Here is a 21754-nt window from a genome sequence, read left to right as displayed (position 1 = left end):
AAACAGACACGGACAGATTGATATTTTTTCCGCTAATGTACATAAGGTCCTTTTTCACTCAAAACACGTGATATTATTCAGAAAAACACAAATATTCATGATTTTTTTATTTATATTCACTCTGTATGTTTTAAAAATCATAATTTACAATGACAAAAAAATACAAATGTTTTAAGATAAAATATGTTTAATAATTATTATTATTTTTCAAATTACTCCTTAAACAGTTTATTTGTGAATTCAAACCGCAACTAGCTCTTTGTCGTTCCCTTGACAAATGTATTAATGCAGCAGACACAATAATTGATATTGGTAGGAGTACAGTTATCATGAATCGAACCAATCAAATTGAGCCACGTTGTCAAATTCGTTTTTAATTTTACTCATTCTCAGAAAACACATCCAATCCAATACCCGCACCTTCTTCCAAAATTCTTGATAAGCTTCTCCTTGTTTCTCGAGGAAATCACAGAGAAAAAAAAAAAGACACAGCTTCCACCAGATCAGTTTCCGTTCAGTGGTTCAGAGATGCTACAACCAATCAATAGTCATCATCTTCAGAAAAAAAAACCACCTTTTTTTTTCTAAAAGGAAAAAAAATTCCGAGCTCAACGAGCTACCCAAAGCGATTTTGATTCGCGGGCTTTTCATTTCTGTATAAATCTTCAATCTTCGAGGAAAATAACGCTACCCCATCTGTTTATAATCATATGGGGCACAAGTGAACGAAAAAGAAACTGTCGAGAAAATTGAGGTTTGAAGCTTGTAAGTTGTAACGTGTCCTAGAATATTATTATGTCTTTGCTTCGACGGAGAAAAGGGTCGGAACCGGGAAAGGGTCCGAGCCATAGTTCGGAACCGAAGGTTCTAAGCGAAGAGGAGACAGAAGATGATAAGAATAAGAAAAATAAGAAGAAGAAGAACAACAAATGGTCGTGCTTCGATAGCTGTTGTTGGGGGGTGGGGTGCATTTGCACTTTGTGGTGGTTTCTTCTGTTTCTGTATCAGATGATGCCTTCTTCGATTCCCCAGTATGTGACTGAGGCCTTCACTGGGCCCATGCCGGACCCACCGGGCCTCAAGCTCAAGAAGGAAGGGCTCAAGGTGAAGCACCCTGTGGTTTTTGTGCCAGGGATTGTCACTGGTGGGCTTGAACTGTGGGAGGGTCACCAGTGTGCTGAAGGGTTGTTCAGGAAACGCTTGTGGGGTGGTACTTTTGGAGAAGTCTATAAAAGGTATCAAACTATGAACTACAAACAATCTTGCTTCTGCTTGTTTTTTGTTTGTTGCCTTAGTTTGAATATTTGTTGGTGATGTTTGCATATGGCTTGTTTTTGTCATGCTAGTAGGTAAGTTGCTTATGGTGCTGGTATGTTGTTTTTTCTGTTTTCGGTTGATAATGATGAAAGCTTGTGCTTGTTACTGTTCATTGAGTTTAATTTCTCTTATATTTACACTGTCAACCAATCAGAAACCATAGTTGATATGACTTTTAAGGTGGCTATTGAGTCAAACAAACTTACTATACATGATAGTTAACGATTAGATGACAATGTAAAAACCCTTTACACGGTTAGTGGATAGACTATTTACTCTTATTGATTACCTTAATTTGATTTCATGGCTGATGTTTGGATGTGGCTTTTTTTTTGTCATGCTACTAGGTAAGTATTTTAATGGTGTTGGTTTGCTTTGATTCTGTTTTTGGTTGATGATGATGAGGATAGTGATTGGTTGTAGCAGATTGAATGGTCTTAAATAGGCAACTTTGATGATGTTTGGAGGGTGAGGTGTTTTGGTGAATACGTCATTCTAGTTTCGGGTTGTTGGATGGATTTGTCATTTGTCAACTTGTTTCCATGTTGCTGAAGTCATTGCAAGCCGTTAATTAAAAGGGAACTTCCCTTTTGTGGTCTTATTTTGGTTCACGATGAGATTGCTTGAGACGGTTGAGTTTTGCGCTTGAGTTATTTTGTTTGTGCTTTTGTTACTGTTTGAATTAACTTGTACGAAAGTTTGTTTTCAGAAATTGTCTTTATTTGAATAGTGTGTGGTCTGATCATTATTTTACTGTAAAACTTTGACTCTGATCAAGAAGTCCTCAAGCACTGTGCCTATGCCCCTATTAACATTCATTTGGAAAGAAAAAGATTTAATTGGCGAGTTTTAAGGTCCATCTTGAACTTGTTTAAATGTGAGTCTTGCTTGATTGGAAAAATTTTAGTCGCGTTTCTGTCTCAATTTTGTGAATAGAACTGTGGAAAGACTATTCAGCTTGAAAGTATACTGTGTCAATTTTAGTCGCTTTTCTTATTGACATTAATTCATTACTTTCGCAAAACAAATAATTTCTCAAGTATTCATCGATTGATGGATGAAGCAACAACCTGTCATCGGTATGGTCAAACATTGAATTTCTGATATAGGAATTTCCAGTATTCTTGAACTGCAGCACTGAAACATTCGAAATTCCTTACATAATTTATTCTTATTAAAAATAACAGTAATCTTTTGACTTGAATTGGTACAGAAGTACAATTATTGGTTGAGGCTTTTATTTCACGCATACCACAATGAAACACATTTCAATTTTTCTTACCCCTGGTTAATTTAATGTACCGAATTTATACATCAAAGAGAAGATAACTTTCGAAGTAAAAATGATTATCCTAAACACCGTATGATAAAGTGTATAAGATTGTTCACCATTACTTAGGTTTTTGGAAATGTCAAACCTTAGCACTATGGTAAGTTTGTTGCCTTGTAACTTGGAGGTCATGGGTTCAAATCCTGCAAACAGCCTCTCCTTAGGTAGGAACCTCATGCATTGGACTGCCATTTTTGTTGCTTTGGTGTGAGCATAGATACTGCTGAATTCTTTGAGATGCCACTTCTCACTTATCCCATTTTTAACTTGCAATCTTAACTTATGCTTGTAACTACGTTCCTGAAGGCCTAGAAATGGTGGGATAAGGATTTATGTGTTGTTTCTTGATGGATGTTTTGCAGACCTTCATGCTGGGTGGATCACATGTCACTGGACAATGAAACAGGATTGGATCCACCAGGCATAAGAGTTAGGCCTGTCTCTGGACTTGTAGCTGCTGATTACTTTGCTGCAGGATACTTCGTTTGGGCAGTCCTAATTGCTAACTTGGCACGCATTGGTTATGAAGAAAAAACTATGTACATGGCTGCATATGATTGGAGAATAGCATTTCAGAACACTGAGGTATATATTCTTTAACTGGTTTTACCTAGAGTTCTTATGCCTCATGTCCCTCACCTAAAGAAGTACGTTGATTATTCATCTATAATAATAAGATACAAACAAAGTAGTACATATATATTTGTTGAACAATTGCTGAATCTTTTTTTTTTCCACCTAATTGTTAAATTAATTGATCAGGTGAGGGATCAAACACTAAGTCGGATAAAAAGCAACATAGAACTTATGGTTGCTACTAATGGTGGAAATAAGGCAGTTATTATTCCACATTCAATGGGGGTCTTGTACTTCCTACATTTTATGAAATGGGTTGAAGCACCAGCTCCAATGGGTGGTGGGGGAGGACCAGATTGGTGCTCCAAATATATAAAGGCAGTTGTAAACATTGGTGGACCATTTTTAGGTGTTCCCAAGGCTATAGCAGGGCTATTCTCAGCTGAGGCCAGGGATATTGCTGTTGCCAGGTAATTTTACTTATTGGTCATGTTAATTGCTAAGTAGCAAATTGGTGATTACTTAATGAGTTTAGCCTAATTCAACAATATTATATTAAAAAGAAAATTTAATTTTTATGCACTGACCGTGTAAAAAATATCACACTGTCAAGTGTCAACTAATTATTAATCATAGTTGGGATCATTTTTAAGATAATTATCATAAAAGTTAACAAACTTATCATATATGTTAGTTTGTGAATGACTATAATGTATAAATATCCTTTATACTATTAGGGCATCCACTATTTACTCAAAAATAAATTTGTCAGTCACTCTGTACTATACTACCTGTTTGCTCCAATTGTTTAAATAAGCTGTTTTATTATAATACCTATTAAGATATTTCTTCTCCTTAAAATTTCTTTTCATTACAGATTTTGCGAAGTAAATAGTCTTGTTCAACATTTTCTGCTTCACTTAACTATTTATTTGCATGAGAGAAAGCAAATTCAGATTGCATCTGGCACTAATGCTATAGCAATATTTTTCTTTGTTCGGCTCACTGTTCAATATCTTAGACTCAAACTAAATTTGGTTCTTTCGTGTCATATATCCAGGACGATAGCTCCAGGATTTTTAGATAACGATCTGTTTCGCATTCAAACCTTGCAACATGTAATGAAGATGACCCGTACTTGGGACTCAACAATGTCAATGATACCAAGAGGAGGAGATACTATATGGGGTGGTCTTGATTGGTCACCAGAAGAAGGCTATCACCCTAGCCAGAGGAAGCATAGCAGTGACTATACTCAGTTAACAGACCAAGAGACAAATCAAACAAATGTTGTCAACTATGGAAGAATGATATCATTTGGCAGAGATGTGGCCGAGGCACACTCCTCTAAGATTGAGATGGCTGACTTTCGGGTGAGCCTATTTTAACCATGCATCTTGAAATTTCTCTAGTATTGTATGCTTGTTCCTTCTTTTACCAAATATCTTATTCAGTTTTTTTGAATCCCTTATGTTTATACTCTATAGCTTATACTGAGTTTCATGTTAATAGGGTGCCATCAAGGGTCGCAGTGTTGCAAATACCACCTGTCGTGATGTGTGGACTGAATACCATGAAATGGGATTTGAGGGAGTGAGAGCAGTTGCTGAACATAAAGTTTACACAGCTGGCTCTATCGTAGAACTCCTTCAATTTGTTGCTCCAAAGATGATGGCTCGTGGTAGTGCTCATTTCTCTTATGAAATTGCTGACAATTTGGATGACCCTAAATATAATCACTACAAGTATTGGTCAAACCCTTTGGAAACAAAGTAAGCAATTTTCGGTTCCTTACTTATGTAAGTTAATTTGAAAAAGGGTAAAAATTTGAAGCAGTTCCATATGGGCCATTTGTGTTGTTCTCCAATCAAAATTGAACTTTTACCTTAGTAATCTTAGTGAATGTCTATGTGGATTACCGAGGTGAAACTCCCATTCTGATTGGAAAATAACACCGAAAACACTTATGGAACTGCATCGAAGTTTAGTCCTTTGAATCTTGTTACACATTTCTGAATGTGATGCTTTGGTGGAAGTGCTCCAAAATAGTTTAGCTCCTACAATGTGGAATTCTAGAGCTGGTATATTGGCTGTCAATGTATTGGACTATTGATCACTTCTCATATGTTGTATTTTGTGTACTCTATTTGGTTCCTTACTTTTGCTACTCTAAAATAACTGCAGACTACCAAATGCTCCTGATATGGAAATCTTCTCTATGTATGGAGTTGGCTTACCAACTGAAAGATCTTATATTTACAAGTTAACTCCCTTTGCCGAGTGTTACATTCCTTTTGAAATTGACACCACGCAAGATGGTGGAAGTGATGAAGATAGTTGTCTGCAAGGTGGAGTCTACACTGTTGATGGGGATGAGACTGTGCCAGTTCTAAGTTCAGGCTTCATGTGTGCTAAAGGCTGGCGCGGAAAAACAAGATTCAACCCGTCTGGTATGCGCACCTACGTTAGAGAATATGATCATTCTCCTCCAGCCAACCTTCTAGAGGGAAGGGGCACACAAAGTGGTGCTCATGTTGACATCATGGGAAACTTTGCATTGATTGAGGATGTTATAAGAGTGGCTGCTGGAGCCAAAGGAGAAGATCTAGGAGGTGATAAAGTGTATTCTGATATCTTCAAGTGGTCTGAGAAAATCAAGTTACCCCTATGAATGAAGCACAATGTAATTCCGCAGTTCCACTCAGACACACTTCTCTTGAACCCCTTTAAGGATCAGATCAGACTATATATAATTTTTTGCAGTATATTTTCACTGCCACCAGAGTTCTATGAGTTGCTGGTTCTGCTGATCAAAGTCCAGTTCCATGGAGGGGTGAACTACGCGAATTGGTTATATTGGAAGAGCTTGCATTGAACATTTTTGTTATTAAAGTAAGGATTTTATTTGTCATCTCTAAGAAACCTGACCGGGGGCATTATTCTTAATAAGTTCAGCTGGTTTAGTTATGATATGGCTGAGGTGTACAACTTAAAGCATGTGTAGGTAGGTGGTCCTTTCATTTTTTGCCATTATGGGGCTATGTTTAGATAATTTTTTTCAATAAACACTTATCAAAAAGTGACATAATCTTTTTTTTATAAATTAAAATTATCTTATGCATATATTGAAATCAACTTTCAAAGAAATTAAATGAGAGTATACATAAAATATCTTATCTATAAAAGTTAATTTTAGCTTATAAAAAAATATTTTTATTTTTGCTATAAATGTTTATAAAGAAGTTTGTCTAAAAATAGTCCCATAACATTTTGTATTTACAAAATAAAACTTATCATCTCATCTTAAAAGTATAGGATTTAGTTCAACTTAATCTTATAAAACTCACTTGTAAAATAAGATGTCACTCAGTTATATATCCTATCTTTTGATATTATATTTAGTTAACATAAGATTTATATTTTTTCTAATATTTAAAGAGATTAGCTTTCACCGAATGCTTTTTATTATAAAATAGTTTAACTCAAACATTTAATATTTTTTTGTAAATCGTTGTCTAAAGATAAAAAATTTTATTTATAAAGTGATTAATGATTTATCTGTCATTATATAGTAAATATTAATTAAAGTTGTTTTTTTAGAGAAATAGTTAATGCTCAGCCATAACTTGAATTGAAGTACCATCCCACCCTCTAAATTATGATTACCAAAGAAAAAAAAAACTTGATGTAATCACTTTCTTAAGTTATCTGCAATGATGCATTATTGTCTTTATCTTGTTGTCGCCACCTCATCAATCATCATGCATGCTACCCACCCATGACCCGTAACTCATGACATGGCCTTCACTAGCAACTTTATGCCATTGTTGTTATTGTGTGAATTAAATTTTCATTTTACATAATTTGATGTAATTTTATCTATGACTATTCTCAATTAGAATTATAAAGATATAAAAAAAGGGATTTAACTTAAAATTATAATTTAACGCTCTAATTATTTGCGTAACTTAAGCATATGAATTATAATTTCAAATAAATTTAATTAACAGTACTTGCGTAACTTAAAGTCAGTGATCGTTCCTTTTTTTTTAAAAAAATAAAGTCAGGGATCGAGATAAATTTCCGTTACATTTGAAGAAACTATGGTTAAATTAAAAAAAAATGGTTATTATATTTAACGTTATTTAGTGTTTTATTTATCATTTTTTAAATTGGTTATTTTATATTTCTCGTTAGACAATCTTTATATTTTTTGAGCATATTGGTGTAATTTTAATAATCTATTTCAAGTTTTTTTTAATATAGGTTAATTCATCTTTACAATGTCACATCATATTTAAACAATTCTATATTTACTCTAATGGTATAATTTTAAACAACTTTTAAATTATCTCTTTAAATAATTCTGAAATAATAAAAAAATTAATTTTTACTCATAAATAATCATTGCTTATATAAGTAATCAAAATTTAATCTTAAACAATTCAATATACCATAAATCACCAATAATATTAAAAAAAATTAAACAATAATATCTAAAAATAGGTAATATGTCAAGCAATTAACTTTAAAAATACTCTTGATGATTTAATTGTGTTAAATTGATTTTTAATAACATTTTTCGTTTTAATCTCTGTACTAGATAAAGTTGTTCTTATATTATGATCCTCTAGATCTCTACCTTTAAGTCTTTATAAAAAGGTACACTAATAATATTTTAACATTGAAAAACGATTAAAGACTAATTTGTAAACATTTTTTTTATGTCAAAACGATAATGCATAATTTTTTTAAAAAACAGAGACATAAATCAAAATCCAAAATTTCCCGAAAACTAATAAACTATTGAATAGTTTTATTTTTTTCATAACATTTTCTTATCAATCTTCCTACCTCTTTTATATCATAAGTATATAACGAATCTACTTTTTTTATTTAATATTCTTTTTTATAAAATATAATAAAAAAATTGTAGAAGAATATAGATTTATTCTTTTAAAAATTAGCATTGAGAAACACGAGGGAGTAGAATGCTAGAATTTAGCAACATGTATTATCTGGCATAATTAAATATCTCGAATTCAACTATATATGAAAATATAAAAATGTAATATCAGGTAATTTTTATTATATTTATGACCTTGTTTATTTCGAACATTAATTGATTCCTAAACTTATACATAAATGAATCTAACAAAATAAGTTTAATGTCTTAAATCCTTCATAGAAATATTCAATTTTTTTTGTTAAAAAATAAAAAAAAATTATCATTTTTTTGAAAATACTAACTTATGAACTAAATAATAAGATGAAAGTTAGGAGCGAATTTAAAATAAAAAATTATTCTAGAAAAAAAAATGCTAGAATTTAACTTGATTTCTAATAAATTATCAATTTTAAGAAACAATTAATGATCGGAATTTACAATTATCTCCAATCGTTCATTTTTTCAGAAAAAAATAAAAAAAATCAGTGTGTGAATTGTTAAGTTCTTTCAAGCGTTCGTTCTTTTCAATTTTTGTTGGCCTTTGAAAACCGAAGAAGAAGAAGCACTGTGATTCTGATTCTCTCTCCGTCGTTGCAACTGGTGCCTCCGTCGTTTTCATCCCTAACCCCACACCTTCGACGCCCTATTATGATATGATCGCAGGTATCCTTTTTCTCTTTTTTTATAATTCCATTAAACCTACGAACACGACTTCGTTTATTTCGTCTATGAATTCAATTTCAAAATCAAGCCACGGTAGCATCGTGCATTTGTTGTTCCTCAATGCACGGGGTAAAAATTTAATTGATTACTTAGTTTTTAATTGATGAGAGAAATTGATCAAGCTAGAGGAAACGTGAAAACATAGCTTCATCACGAAGAAGAAATGATGACAATAAAATTTTATAGTTGAAGCCTTATCTAGCGTATCTCTGCTCCCTTAGGCTTTGTAGTCAACTGCTGCTGGTGGTGTTTGAAATTTTGAAGACCTTGTTGCTGGTAGTGGGTGATATATATTGAGGTTCTAATTTCCATGCTTTGTTTTAGGTTTAGAAACGGGGGAATGGGTTTATGTGTTTTGAATGTTGATTTTGCTCGGACTAGATTGAGTTGTAACAAAGTAAAAGGGGTTTGGAATGGGAGGAATAAAATGGTGTGTGTTCAATGTGAGTGGGACTTTGGATGATTTGGATTAATATAAATACAAATACAGTTCTTTTGCTGCCTTGAAAGATTTTGGGGATGTTGGTTCTGTTGCTTATGAAGATGGGGCAGCAGAATTTGATGTTGCAGATAGGAAGAGGAGAATGAGGGCTGAACAGCAAGTCTTGGGAAGTAAACAAGAGACTGGAGGGAACAGAAAATTTACTTTTTAAGCATTAATAAAAATTACCAATCACATTGCATTGACAGAACCCATGTTGTAAATTTGAAAAAGGTTGACCTCCTTGCTTCATAAGACTAAATTAAATTCATGTGAAATACAGTTTAAGATCTTTTTAAGAATCTTGAATGTAAAAGTACTTGGCACGGTGTTGTAGGTCCATCTTAATAAATTTATTTGAAATCACCAAAATTTGTAGGTCCAACTTCTTATTTAATGAGATCCATTCATGGTATTGTAGTTCTCAATAAATGTTAACCAATAATAGAGTGTTAGAAAGAATATGTTAGAGAATGTGTTGCTAGTACTCCTCTCATGCCTCATATTATAGACTCTACAGCTCTTGACCAATTATAACCAGTTCATCACTGCATGAATGTTGACTGTGAATAGACAAATAGTAGAATCATTTGCTGTGAAGCCCACATATTCCAAAAATGAAATAGTTTCAGTGTTGTACTCATATCCAATACCAACATGCCTACGACTACAATTCTCTGCTAGATATGCATCCAAAGGAGTATCCTCCAATTTTCTTGTTTATATATATATTTTTTAAAAAATTATTGACTAATATACGAGATACAAGTCCAAACTTTAATATTACTAAAATTACATATGAGTCGATCCTTTTCTTTGTATCCTTAAAGCTATAGTAAAAATAGACAAATACAGAGTAAAGACTAATTTTGAATAAGACTAACGATGCTTTTGTGACATTCAAACATATATTGGGAAAAAATCTGTAATTCATATGCCATGTTTATAGTGGAGGGAAGATATTGTGGTAAGGGCAAGGGAATGATATGTAACTATTTTTGTTTTATTAGTGTGATACTTACTAGTATATTTTCTTTTATGTTTTGCAAATTGTGACTATCATCCCCTGATATAATCATGCATCAATGAAAAATGATCCATATCTCTTCAACAATGTGCATTTGTGTAAAGAATTATTTTTTTAATCCATGTTAACATATTTAGGCTGTATGATATCTTGAATGTTGAAGGTGTCGTATCATACTTGTGTCATATAAAGTATCTGGGTTTCATAGATCCTTTGAGGTTATTTCATTTTATATGCTTCTACTCTGTAATGTCTAAAGTCTTTGGAGATTATTGTTTTATGAGTATATATGTATATACCCTTTCTTTGCCATCTTTTATAGAATGAAATCTTGTAAATTGACTTTCTACGTGTTCTAGATTAGTGGGCAAGGGCTGTGGGTGAGGATGAATTTGCAACAAATTGGGCAGCCTAAATCATCTAATGGATATGGTCATCAGAAATCTGAAAAAGAAGGGGCAACTAAGTCTGATAATAAGCTCCCATCTGTAAAGTCAAATTCTAGCAGCAGATTAGCAGGTACAGGTGAACTTCAGATCTGACTTAAATATTTTCTATTTTACTTTACGACTTTGCTGATATTTATTATTACAGGAGTAGTGACTGGCAATAAAGGTGGTGGTTATGGGAGTCCTTCACATGATCGATTAGTATATTTAACAACATGCCTTATTGGGCAGCATGTGGAAGTCCAGGTGAAAAATGGATCTATATACTCTGGAATATTTCATGCAACAAATTCTGACAAAGATTTTGGTATGTTCTGTTATGCTTGTGTAATTGATTTGATGATATTGAGGGCAATAATATTTTTTGTATTGTAGTGCTTAATTGATTCCAGCTTCCAGTTTTCATTATTATATTTATGGATCTTACAGAATTTGACATTTTTTACTGCTTATGTCATCATTACTGTTCTCTTAGGAATCATTTTGAAAATGGCTCGCTTGACAAAGGCTGCCTCTTTGCAAGGACAGGGATCTGGTGTAGAATTTGTCAGCGAAGCTCCTTCTAAGACTTTAATTATACCTGCCAACGACCTTGCACAAGTTATAGCAAAGGTTTGCTACTTTTCATTTATTTGCATTGTACTGGGAAAATCATGATAGTAATTCCACTTTAAATTCTACTATGTTGTATAAATCAAACAAACAAAAAAAAGATGATGTATAGTAATGAATGGTGTTGGGAAAGTTTTAGTTCAGGAGTAGGTGAAATTGCATTGAAAACAGTGTCAATTTTTTTCCTGATGATATTTTTCATGCATCATTTTGGCAGGATGTTGCTGTTTCCAGAGATGGCCTACCTAGTGAATCTCACTATGATATGCATCACGAAATCATGGTTGATTCAGTAATATCTCAATCCTGTCATGTTGAGACAGGGAGAGAATTACAGCGATGGGTACCTGATGAAGATGATCAACAATGCCCTGAACTGGAAAATATCTTTGATGGCCCTTGGAATAGGTGGTTTTATATTTCTCTTGTTATTCCTAAATTTTTCTTTCATGAATGATAGGATTGTTTTTAGTGGATCCCAAACATATCACAAGCTTTATAGCACTAGGCTGCATTTTTTAGAAATAATTTTTTTTTCTTTTCTTGAAGCCTTGACACCCAGATGCATGCCTATCAGCCTCTTATGTTATTCTTTAAACTTAGAAGTTGGCTGAGAAACTATAGTATGAACCTTGTCTTGTTTACATTTGGAAGTTTATAAAAAAATATGATGTAAGATGCAAATAATAGATTTCTCAATGACATCTTTCCCCTATTTTTTATAACAGATCTTTCTCCCCCTTTTTAAAATTATAAAATGGGATATTGGGTATAGTGGAAAAAATGAAAGTAGGCACAAAGAAAGTCATACTCCCTATATAATGGTGTTTCATTAGTCATGATGGAGTAGAATTGCCTGTGGACAATGATTCTGCAAATTTACTTCCCTGTTTCGTTTACTTTCTGATCACATATTTCTTGTTCATCTCTGTGGCTTTTTGGAACTAGGTTTTTTGTTAGGGACATTTCAGTTCACTATGATTCTAAAATCTTTTTGCTTGGGACCCTCTTTTTCAGTGAAATTTTTCCTTGAGTAATGACTTCAGCAAAACATGACTAATCTCTCTTTAGAGGAAGATAATAGACTTATTGATTACTGGACTAGTATAATAGCTAGGATGAGATCTTTGGTGAAATCAGAAATGCCTATGGGATGTTCCTGTAACAAGTGAAGAAAAAGTAATAAATATTGTTTCTTTGTAATGATGAATAGAATTCTTTGGAGCAGCTTAATAATAATTTTTATTTTTATTTATTTATACATGTTTCCTAGGTTTTCTATTTTTCTCCATTTAACTTGGGTGACATTACTTTCATTTCTGTCATGTGGTTGAACTGTTCCTCTTGAAGCCTTCTAATACATTATTCTTAGAACGTGGGTTTGGGCCTAACTCAACCCTAAAAGCTAGCTCATAAGGTGAGGATTACCTCCCACGTATATACTTTATCCTGGCATTATCTCTAGTCCTCATAAGGTGAGGATTACCTCCCACGTATATACTTTATCCTGGCATTATCTCTAGTCAATGTTGGACTTGGGTTTTTCCCTATAATTATGATTACTTGCCAAGAAAAAGTAAAAAATGGATCTCTATTATATTCTCAGTGCTGAAGTCTAGGAGCCGTTATGGAAGCTAGGAAATGCTCCTTGTGGAATTATTGAAAGAATAAAAAAAAAACTTCGTACCCCATTGCCCAGAGGCTCTTCGCTATGCGAAGGTATGGGGGAGGGATGTTGTACGCAGCCTTACCCTTGCATATGCAAAGAGGCTGTTTCCGGATTCGAACCCATGACCAACAAGTCACCAAGGCACAACTTTACCGCTGCACCAGGGCTCGCCCTCGGAATTATTGAAAGAATATTGGCATAAAATCTGGTTATGAATTATTCTGACATTCCAAAACTGAAATAGGGGATTTTGTGCTAGGTCTTTACTTATTAAGATGAGGCTTAATGGAATATATGACATTGCTACTACCATTATTTATATCCAGGTTTTTGTCATTTGTTTCTTATTGCAGTTCTTAATAGCTCCTCTGTTTTTGTTTTACGTTGACAATTATTTTTTTATTTTTCTAGGGGATGGGATCAGTTTGAAACAAATGAAATGTTGTTCGGTGTAAAAAGCACATTCAACGAGGATTTCTATACAACAAAGCTTGAAATAGGGCCCCAGACTAGAGAGTTGGAAAAGCAAGCTTTAAGAATAGCAAGAGAAATTGAGGGTGAGGAAACACAAGATCTTCATCTAGCAGAGGTCAGTGTGGCTTCAGTGGCTTTTTCTCCCTTTGTGAATTTCTTAACATTTTATTTAATTGTCTATTTGAATTCATTCAAACTCTGTTTTTCTCAACAGGAAAGAGGCCTTTACCATAACTTTGATATTGATGAAGAAACCAGATTCTCTTCAGTCTATAGGGGTAAAGGTGTTGATGATAGTGGATATGATGAAAATGAGGACAGGCTCTTGGATTCACATAATTCTGAAACTTTTGATAATATTTATGGTTTAGTCAATAAGAGCCCAGGTGAAGCAAGTGGTCGGAAAGGCAGTAATGGAGCTCAAACGTGGTCAAATTTCTCCTCTGTGGTACCTCCTCAACCAATTATTTGATAAGTGTTGTGTTTTAGTAAGTCTATACCATTTGTCACTTTGGATGTCACTAGCTTGTCCTTTCTTGTGACTGAATACTACCATATTGTGTTTATGCATTCTGTTTTTAGTAACAATTTCTTTTGGATCTGCCGGCATGCAGCATTTTTCAGCTACATGAGGGCACCACTCTGTACTGTTGTTTCAATATTCTAGTTCAATTTTGTGATTCTACAATTTGAAATTATTATTAGAGTATGAGTGTTATAATGGGAAGATGTGTTAGCTGTTTGGGAGGCTAACCATGTTGCTGGGTCAATGATATATTTGTGTCATGGTTTTTTATAGTGGTTATTTGAACTCTATTTTTTTCCCCTCCTGGTCTTCAAGTTATGAGTGAGACAACTGGAAGACATTTGCTTCTCAGTACTTTTAGTTCAGTTTTCCATCTAGAAGTACTCATTCTCTTTATGAGGGTTATCATTGTAATCCATCTTCTAGCACAAGAGAGAACTCATGTAGAATGTTGAGAGTGAGAGAGAGAAGAAATGCGTATGCTGAAAACTGTGTCTCAATATTATAATAAATACAAAGATATAATTTTCTTAATCACCACATTTACATGATACACTGAACCTATACATACACCCGGAAACCGTCCTAGTTTTAAGGCGGGAACACCGTTTAGCAGTATCCTAGTGTTGTCAATATTGTGTCTTTACTTGGAGGATCACATGATCCTGACTGTATTGAGGATTGTTAAACTGAAAGATTCGGGTGACAAACCCGGTAAATTTGCCAGAACAAGCCTTGCTGTGATGGGTTGAAAGACCCACAACTTCCATTTGAGAGATCTGGAATCCGTAAATCTCTTTTGTCTTGACCTCTCTGAATCACTCAACCTTTCTCTTCTAGTCTTCTCTCTCTCAAACACCTGACCTCTCTGTCTCTTACCTCAACTTCCCTCTCTCTCTTGGATCACAGATCACTATGGTGTGGATCTTGTTTCTTTCTTTTTCTTTTTTTTTTTGGTTTCTGAAATCCATGAACAACGGGTTTGTTCTGGGCCATCATTTGAAATTCAATCATTGTTGTTAAATGGTGGCACCATGACTGCCATGGCAGACTTTTCACTAACTGCTATAGGCCTGCATTCTCGGCCCACAACGTGTTTATATGGTGGAATTTTGGCCTTCCACCAGATTCCACCATGGATAACACTGAATTCAACCTCTTTTTGTCTTCTCTTTCTACCCCCTTTTTCTTCCTTTCCATAATCACTATTGAATGTAAATTTTAGTAATACAATGCAATAACTATGAAATAAATACCTAAATTCTTAATTGATTTTTAGTGGTATTATTACATGTTTTAATTGCTTATATTATTGTATTTTCTTTGTTCAAATACCCTTTTATATTTTTTATACTATTTGTATTTCAATCGCATTGATTTATGATTTTTCATCCCCACCACCCCACCCCAAACCTAAGAGTTTTGGTTTTGATAAACTCAGTATATCCAAATCCCAAACTGGGTATGTGTTAGTATCTTAAATTCCAGCCCCCTGGGTTGATGTTTTCAATGTAGCAACTCTGCAGTGGATAAAACTACTTGTGCTGATAGTATTGGTAAAATATTACCAGTAAGCAGGAAACATTTGATTAACTTCAAAAGTGATGAACTGATGATATTTTCATGAACAATTTCTGCTTGAAAGTGTGCTAAATGTTGAGTCTCATTCTGTTTTTGAAGTTAGTTCAGCTTTAACATCTAAACATATTACAAAATTTATAAATTGTGTCCAAAACAACATAAGCAGAAGTTCCTTTTTATCCATGCTTTTGCTTTCTCCTTCCTCCTTCCTGATAAAGTAATTACGTTATTTCCTAAATTCAGCTTAATATTTAATTTAGTTTCATGCACAGAATCACTCAGAGTTATCTCAGTCAAGTTCTGGTGTGGATTTATGTCGCTCTGGTTCTAAAGATCATGCTAAGCAGTTATCATCTGAACTCCCTGCCCTGAGTTGCTCATTTTCAGATGGAGAAAGCAGGTATTTGTTGATTTTTTTCTTTTCTCAGTTTTCTGTATATAATTACTTGTTTCATTGTAATTGTTTGTATTCCCTTTGCCCAAAGGTGGCCTTTTGGAACATAAAAACATAAATATCAACATCATTATTCATTCTCAAATCCAACTGACAGGATTCAGCTGAACTCAGTTAATAACCTACATGGAGTCAATGATAATACTGTGGAAGAAAATTGGATAGTGAGTTGAAATTTCAGAGTTACAACTCTCATATCTGCTCTAATATCTCACATGAAATTGCTATAAAATCTTAAATCTCATTTTTTCTCATTTCCTTTCTTTTTTACTGTTAATTGATGCAGCAAGCTGAGGATGTTCAACTTTTAAAATCTGAGGGTTTGTGGAATTTCTTTCTCAGCTCCCTGAATTGATTACATCTAAAGCACTGTGCCTGAAATTAATGTGAATGAAACTAAACCAATTTCATTTAAGCGATTATTCTGTTTATTATAAATGAAGTATTGAAGCTAACTGTCAGTACTTGATAGTAGTTCTGAATGGAAGCTCTCACCTGCAGTTCAAATTTCATTTCAGTGATTGATTTTTTTGTTATGTATTATATTTATCTGATCTTTGCAATTTGTAGTGCAGATTTACAGTCATCACTTAAGTTGAAGAAAGATGGCTCTGATGAAGGGGGTTTATCTACTAATGTGGCCTTGTGTGCCCCTTCTACTCGTATTTTATCAAAGACTCCTAAAGAAACTGGGTCAGTTGGGGAATCAAAGTCTGTAATTTCACGTGGAAGACTAGGTAGATCATTGGGTTCTGATTATGTGGCAGCAACCTCTGGTCCTGGTCTATCACCAAGTTCTTCAGTTGGTTCACTGTCTTCGGAAAAATCAACTCTGAATCCCAATGCCAAGGTGTGAAAGTACAAGATTGACTTTTAAAATAGGAAATAGCACCTACAAATGATGGCCTTTTATTTTAAGGTAGACACAAATTTTGTTTTTTATATTACCAGCATTTCTCAGAGCTTCCCCTTTTTTTGTTTTTCCTTTGTTGTTGTCAGGAGTTCAGGCTCAACCCTAATGCAAAGAGTTTTATTCCGTCTCAATCACATGCTAGGCCCCGCTCCCCCATGTCTGATGGTTCCTTCTATTTCCCAGCTACTGTATCCACCATACCAAATATGCCAGCCATGTCCATGGGTATTGGAGTAAGTATTTAATGGAATGATATTCTCAATCTCCAACAAGGAAATTATGTATTATGCTATTGTAGTTTGCTTCTTCATATTTCACCCCTGTTCTTTCATAAAGCTTTCTTCTATGCCATTATTGTATAAGATTTATATTGATTGCCACTAGTTCTAACAATATTTCTGTCTGCTGAATTGAACTGATATTGAATGGATTGGGGCTTTTAATGTACTTTTCAATTTTTATTGGGCTTCCAACTTATGTTATATTAACCTGGGATTTGTGAATTTCTGATGAGTTTTGGGATGTGAAAAAAGTTGAATGATAGTAATTGCTTGCTTGCTTGTCTTGTTTCATATCTCTGTAGACCATGCTTTGAGACTAACTTTGCTGCTGGGTAAGCAAACCATACTATTTAACTTTATGGTTAAGTGCCAAATTGGCCTAGCTTTCCATAGAACACTATGTAGAATTATTAGTAAGGTCTAAATGTTGTACCCAGAAACCTCTGACATGCTTCTGATTGATTATGTTGCTTATGTTCTGCAGGTTGGGACTACTTTTGCAGGGCCACAACCAGTCGTATATAATCCACAAGCGGCACAAATGCCATCCCAACCATATTTTCATCCAAATGGACCACAGGTGGGATTTCACTTGTAATATCGCATTCGTGACTCTGAATATTGATACTTCAGAAAGTTATTTAATTTTATTATCAATCTATTTGCAGTATGGACAACTTCTTGGTCATCCTAGGCAAGTTTTATACATGCCAAGTTACCTCCCTGTAAGGACTCATGTTTTGCTCATAATTTTTAGTTTTTATTCTTTTTGCTTGTTTTTTATTCGGAAAATGTTTCTAGTTAATTTCCGTTTTCCATTACTCTGGTTCAAAGAAGACTTAACTTGTATATGCTTTAGTTTTATGCATCATTGTGTTGCTGTCTTTAACATTGTGACAAAGACATGATAAAATCACTTATCTCAATAATTTAATGTATGCTTATGTATCATGGATGTTAGACATCCTTCCTTGTAAGAGCCATGGGGCAGGACTTTTCTTCATTTTAGGAATTTGATCTGGACTTGAACAAACTAAGCTACACCCCATATTTCCATGATAACTTCTATGGTCAATATTTTGGGAACTCAATCTTCGAATTCGATTTTTTTTTAACAGGAGATGCCATATAAGGGACGGGATCATTGACCACTTATAGTTGAATGCATTCTTGACAACTTCTCTCTGCTTGAAAAGAATGAACTGAGTGGATGGCTTGAAGAGTTTCAAATGACAAGAATATCTTCGGCTTATGGGAGGATTTCGATAAAAAAAAAAATTATAATTTCTAGGCAAGTTGGCTTATTATTGGATATAAGTTAATTAATCTTATATTCACTCATACATCTTTTGGGATTTCTCAGTTTTCGGTTATGTAATAGCAGTAGCTTAACTCAGATTGGCATTCCCCCCCTTAGGAGGAGGAGGAGGACGGCTACTACTATTATTATTATTATTATTATTATTATTATTATTATTATTATTATTATTATGCAATATTTACTTTAAAGTTGTGTCTTCCCTATTTTAATTACTACCACTATTTTGACCTTTAGTCATGTCTACAATCATCAGGTTATGAGTTAGATACAAGTATATTTTGTATGTGTCATTGTGTGATGAATTAAACAAGTGTGAACTTGGAATCAATACTTTTTTTTCTTTATTTTTTTCTCTCTTTAGAACTTAGGCATCTTTGAGTGTCGAATCACCACGGCTACCCTACTATTACATGAATTATTTATATTAAAATAGATTAAAATGAAGTATATATATATATATATATATATATATATATATATATATATATATATATATATATCTTATTTTATTTTATTTGTGAATCTTCAACTTTTATTTGGTACATCTTTCAATTTGGATCATAAAGTACAACGACTAACTTCAATGGGTACATGCATCTGCCGATAAAATAAATTATTTTTTATTCTATTTGCTTATTAAAGAGACATGGATAAATAATAATCCAAATTTATGGGTACCTATAATTTAAAATTACTTAAATAATTTTAATTATATATAAGTTAAGTTGTTCTTATATAATTTTAGTATATAAAAATTTAAATTATTTATTTTCAGTATAAATATATGTTTTAAAATATGTTTCAAATTTGTTAGTTTTTAATTTAATTTTTTTTTATTTTAATTTTTTAACATATATATATATATACACACACACTTACAAACATACACACTCATGCACATATGCATGCACAGACATAAAGACATATATATAAATATATATTTTAAAAAAAGGATTACAAATATATTAAAAAATTATATTAATATAAGAATTTATAAATTATAAGCTTAAGACCCATGCATGGCACAGGTTATTACACTGGTTTTAGTTTTATAAAATACTATACTTATTTTCACTTTTCAGTCTTAACATGTAAATAATACTTTATTTTAATGTTTTTTTACTTCATTTTTTATGTTATTCTATATTAAGCTAATAAATATTAAAGTTAATAATATTTTATAAAACTAAGAATAAAATTTCAGTAAAAAAACTAAGAATTAAAATTAAAATATATTTTGTAAATTAAAAAGTATTTCATTCGTCCCATAATAGTTGTTATCTTACATTGTTTTATATAGACTAAGAAAGAATAATAAACAGGTGAAAACGATTAATAATTTTATATCAACATTAATATAATTATAGATTTTATAGTCAATCATTAATCTTATTATTATAAATTATATATATAAGTGTAAAAAAAATTAATGTTATACTAAAAAGGTAAAATGATCATTATTTTGAGATATATTTTTAGATTATAATTACAATGAAACAAAGAGATTGTCTTATAAAGTCAAAGATATTGTAATTGATAGTATAAGTTTGGATTAATTTTAAAAAAAAAATTGGATTTAAAGCTGAGAGATTAAATTTACTAAAAAAACAAAACAAATTTACTAAATTGTATATCTTATAAACAGGGTGCAAGCAGTAATTTGTTTTTTTTTTTTTTTGGTTGGTTTGGGACTGGTTTAGGAAGACTCGGCCTAACTCGCAATTATGCATTAGGGGATTGGAAAACCCTAGTTATCTCATGCAAAAAACAACGCAATCAAAGGGGAAACCACCACGAAGGGTGGCGCGTCGCCTCCAGCACCGCTAGTGCAGGGCCTGACGATACAAGACCACCACAGGGCGACAGTGGTGTGACAGTGACGACAGTGTAAAGGTTTCACAGTGGTGCAAATAAGAAAGAAAGAAAAAACGAAGGTGATAAGGGCCCCTAGCGCCACTGGATAATGACGAATGGTGGCGGCAACATGGACAAAGGCACCACGCCCTTGTGGGAGTTGACAAGAGGAAAAAAACAAAAACACATCATGAACGAAAATGACTAAGAAGAGGCATTTGAACAACGAAACGAATATAAAAGAATAAGAAAATAACAATGTTCGTCTATGCATGTCTCGCCAACGACTAAGGCGCTCACTGGCAAGATGATATGAAAAAAAAAGAAAGAAGGAACGGGAGAGAAGAAAAGGAAAAAGGAGAGCTAAAAAAAAAAGAGCGAGGAAGAGTCAAGGAATGGAACAAAGGATACCTTGAAAGCCCTCTCTCTTCTCTAATGGTGGAGTCAAGTGTCGCCCTATGCCGATGCCAAGTAGCGCTACTGGCGTAGGGCCCAAGGGCGTGAAGCTACCACATGATAACGACGAATGGTGGCGGCAACATGGACAAAGGCACCGTGCCCTTGTGGGAGTTGACAAGAGGAAAAAAATGAAAACACATCATGAACAAAAATGACTAAGAAGATGCATTTGAACAATGAAACAAAATAAAGAATAAGAAAATAATAACGTTTGTCTATGCATGTCTCGCTGGCAGCCAAGACGCTCACCGGCAAGATGATACGAAAAAAAAGAAAGAAGGAATGAAAGGAATGAGAGAGAAGAAGAGAAAAAAGGAGAGCTAAAAAAAAATAAAAATAAAAGAGCAAGGAAGAGTAATGAATGGAACGAGGGATACCTTGAGACCGACTCTCTTCCCTAACGATGATGTTAAGTGTTCTCATGATCCCATTTTTGTAATTAGTGCAGAGACCTTTCTCCTTTGAATTGAGCTCTCCTCTTCATCTAATGGACTCTCAAGGAGAACCCAATAGATCACACAAATGTGTTTTTATATTTTTATTTTACTCTTAGTGTTATTTTTTTTCTCATTCATATTATTTTTTTCATGTTTTGATTTCTTTTTTTAATACTTTTTTTGTCTTTTTTTTTGTTTTTACTGTTCTTTTTTTCTGTCTTTTCTTTCTGTTTTTTTAACTGTTCCTTCTTTTTTTGTTTCTTTCTTTTTCTTTTGTTTTTTTTTTTTGTTTTTTTCTTGTTATTTTTTTTTCTTTTATTTA

General features: G+C 33.1%; 2 protein-coding genes across 7 annotated transcripts; both read left to right on the top strand.

Annotated features, from left to right (window-relative positions):
• The first annotated feature begins 795 nt into the window (after positions 1-795).
• LOC114390510 (phospholipid:diacylglycerol acyltransferase 1-like) lies at positions 796-6302 on the top strand. The gene is made up of 6 exons (XM_028351251.1): positions 796-1235; positions 3010-3232; positions 3410-3693; positions 4284-4596; positions 4736-4995; positions 5408-6302. Exons 1-6 carry the CDS (start codon positions 796-798, stop codon positions 5892-5894), a joined length of 2007 nt encoding a protein of 668 aa, XP_028207052.1. The 3' UTR covers positions 5895-6302.
• A 2358-nt stretch (positions 6303-8660) lies between these two features.
• LOC114390713 (polyadenylate-binding protein-interacting protein 3-like) lies at positions 8661-18870 on the top strand. 6 transcript variants are annotated; one of them, XM_028351565.1, is made up of 15 exons: positions 8662-8834; positions 10762-10927; positions 10997-11158; positions 11327-11463; positions 11681-11871; positions 13544-13721; positions 13821-14054; positions 15974-16113; positions 16265-16331; positions 16454-16487; positions 16743-17017; positions 17167-17313; positions 17846-17941; positions 18030-18086; positions 18480-18870. In XM_028351565.1, the coding sequence occupies exons 2-15, from the start codon at positions 10789-10791 to the stop codon at positions 18507-18509; spliced, it is 1887 nt and encodes a 628-aa protein (XP_028207366.1). In that variant the 5' UTR covers positions 8662-8834; positions 10762-10788; the 3' UTR covers positions 18510-18870. The 6 variants fall into 6 exon arrangements, with proteins under 6 accessions (XP_028207371.1, XP_028207366.1, XP_028207367.1 ...); XM_028351566.1 differs by having other exon boundaries at positions 10767-10927; positions 18480-18850; XM_028351567.1 differs by having other exon boundaries at positions 8663-8834; positions 10762-10921; positions 18480-18850.
• The last annotated feature ends 2884 nt before the right edge of the window (positions 18871-21754 follow it).

This window comes from Glycine soja, chromosome 16, assembly GCF_004193775.1.
Source record: "Glycine soja cultivar W05 chromosome 16, ASM419377v2, whole genome shotgun sequence".
In the NCBI taxonomy this organism is placed as follows: domain Eukaryota; kingdom Viridiplantae; phylum Streptophyta; class Magnoliopsida; order Fabales; family Fabaceae; genus Glycine; species Glycine soja.
The sequence above is the reverse complement of the archived record's forward strand: the minus strand, read 5'-3'. Positions and strand labels throughout refer to the sequence as shown.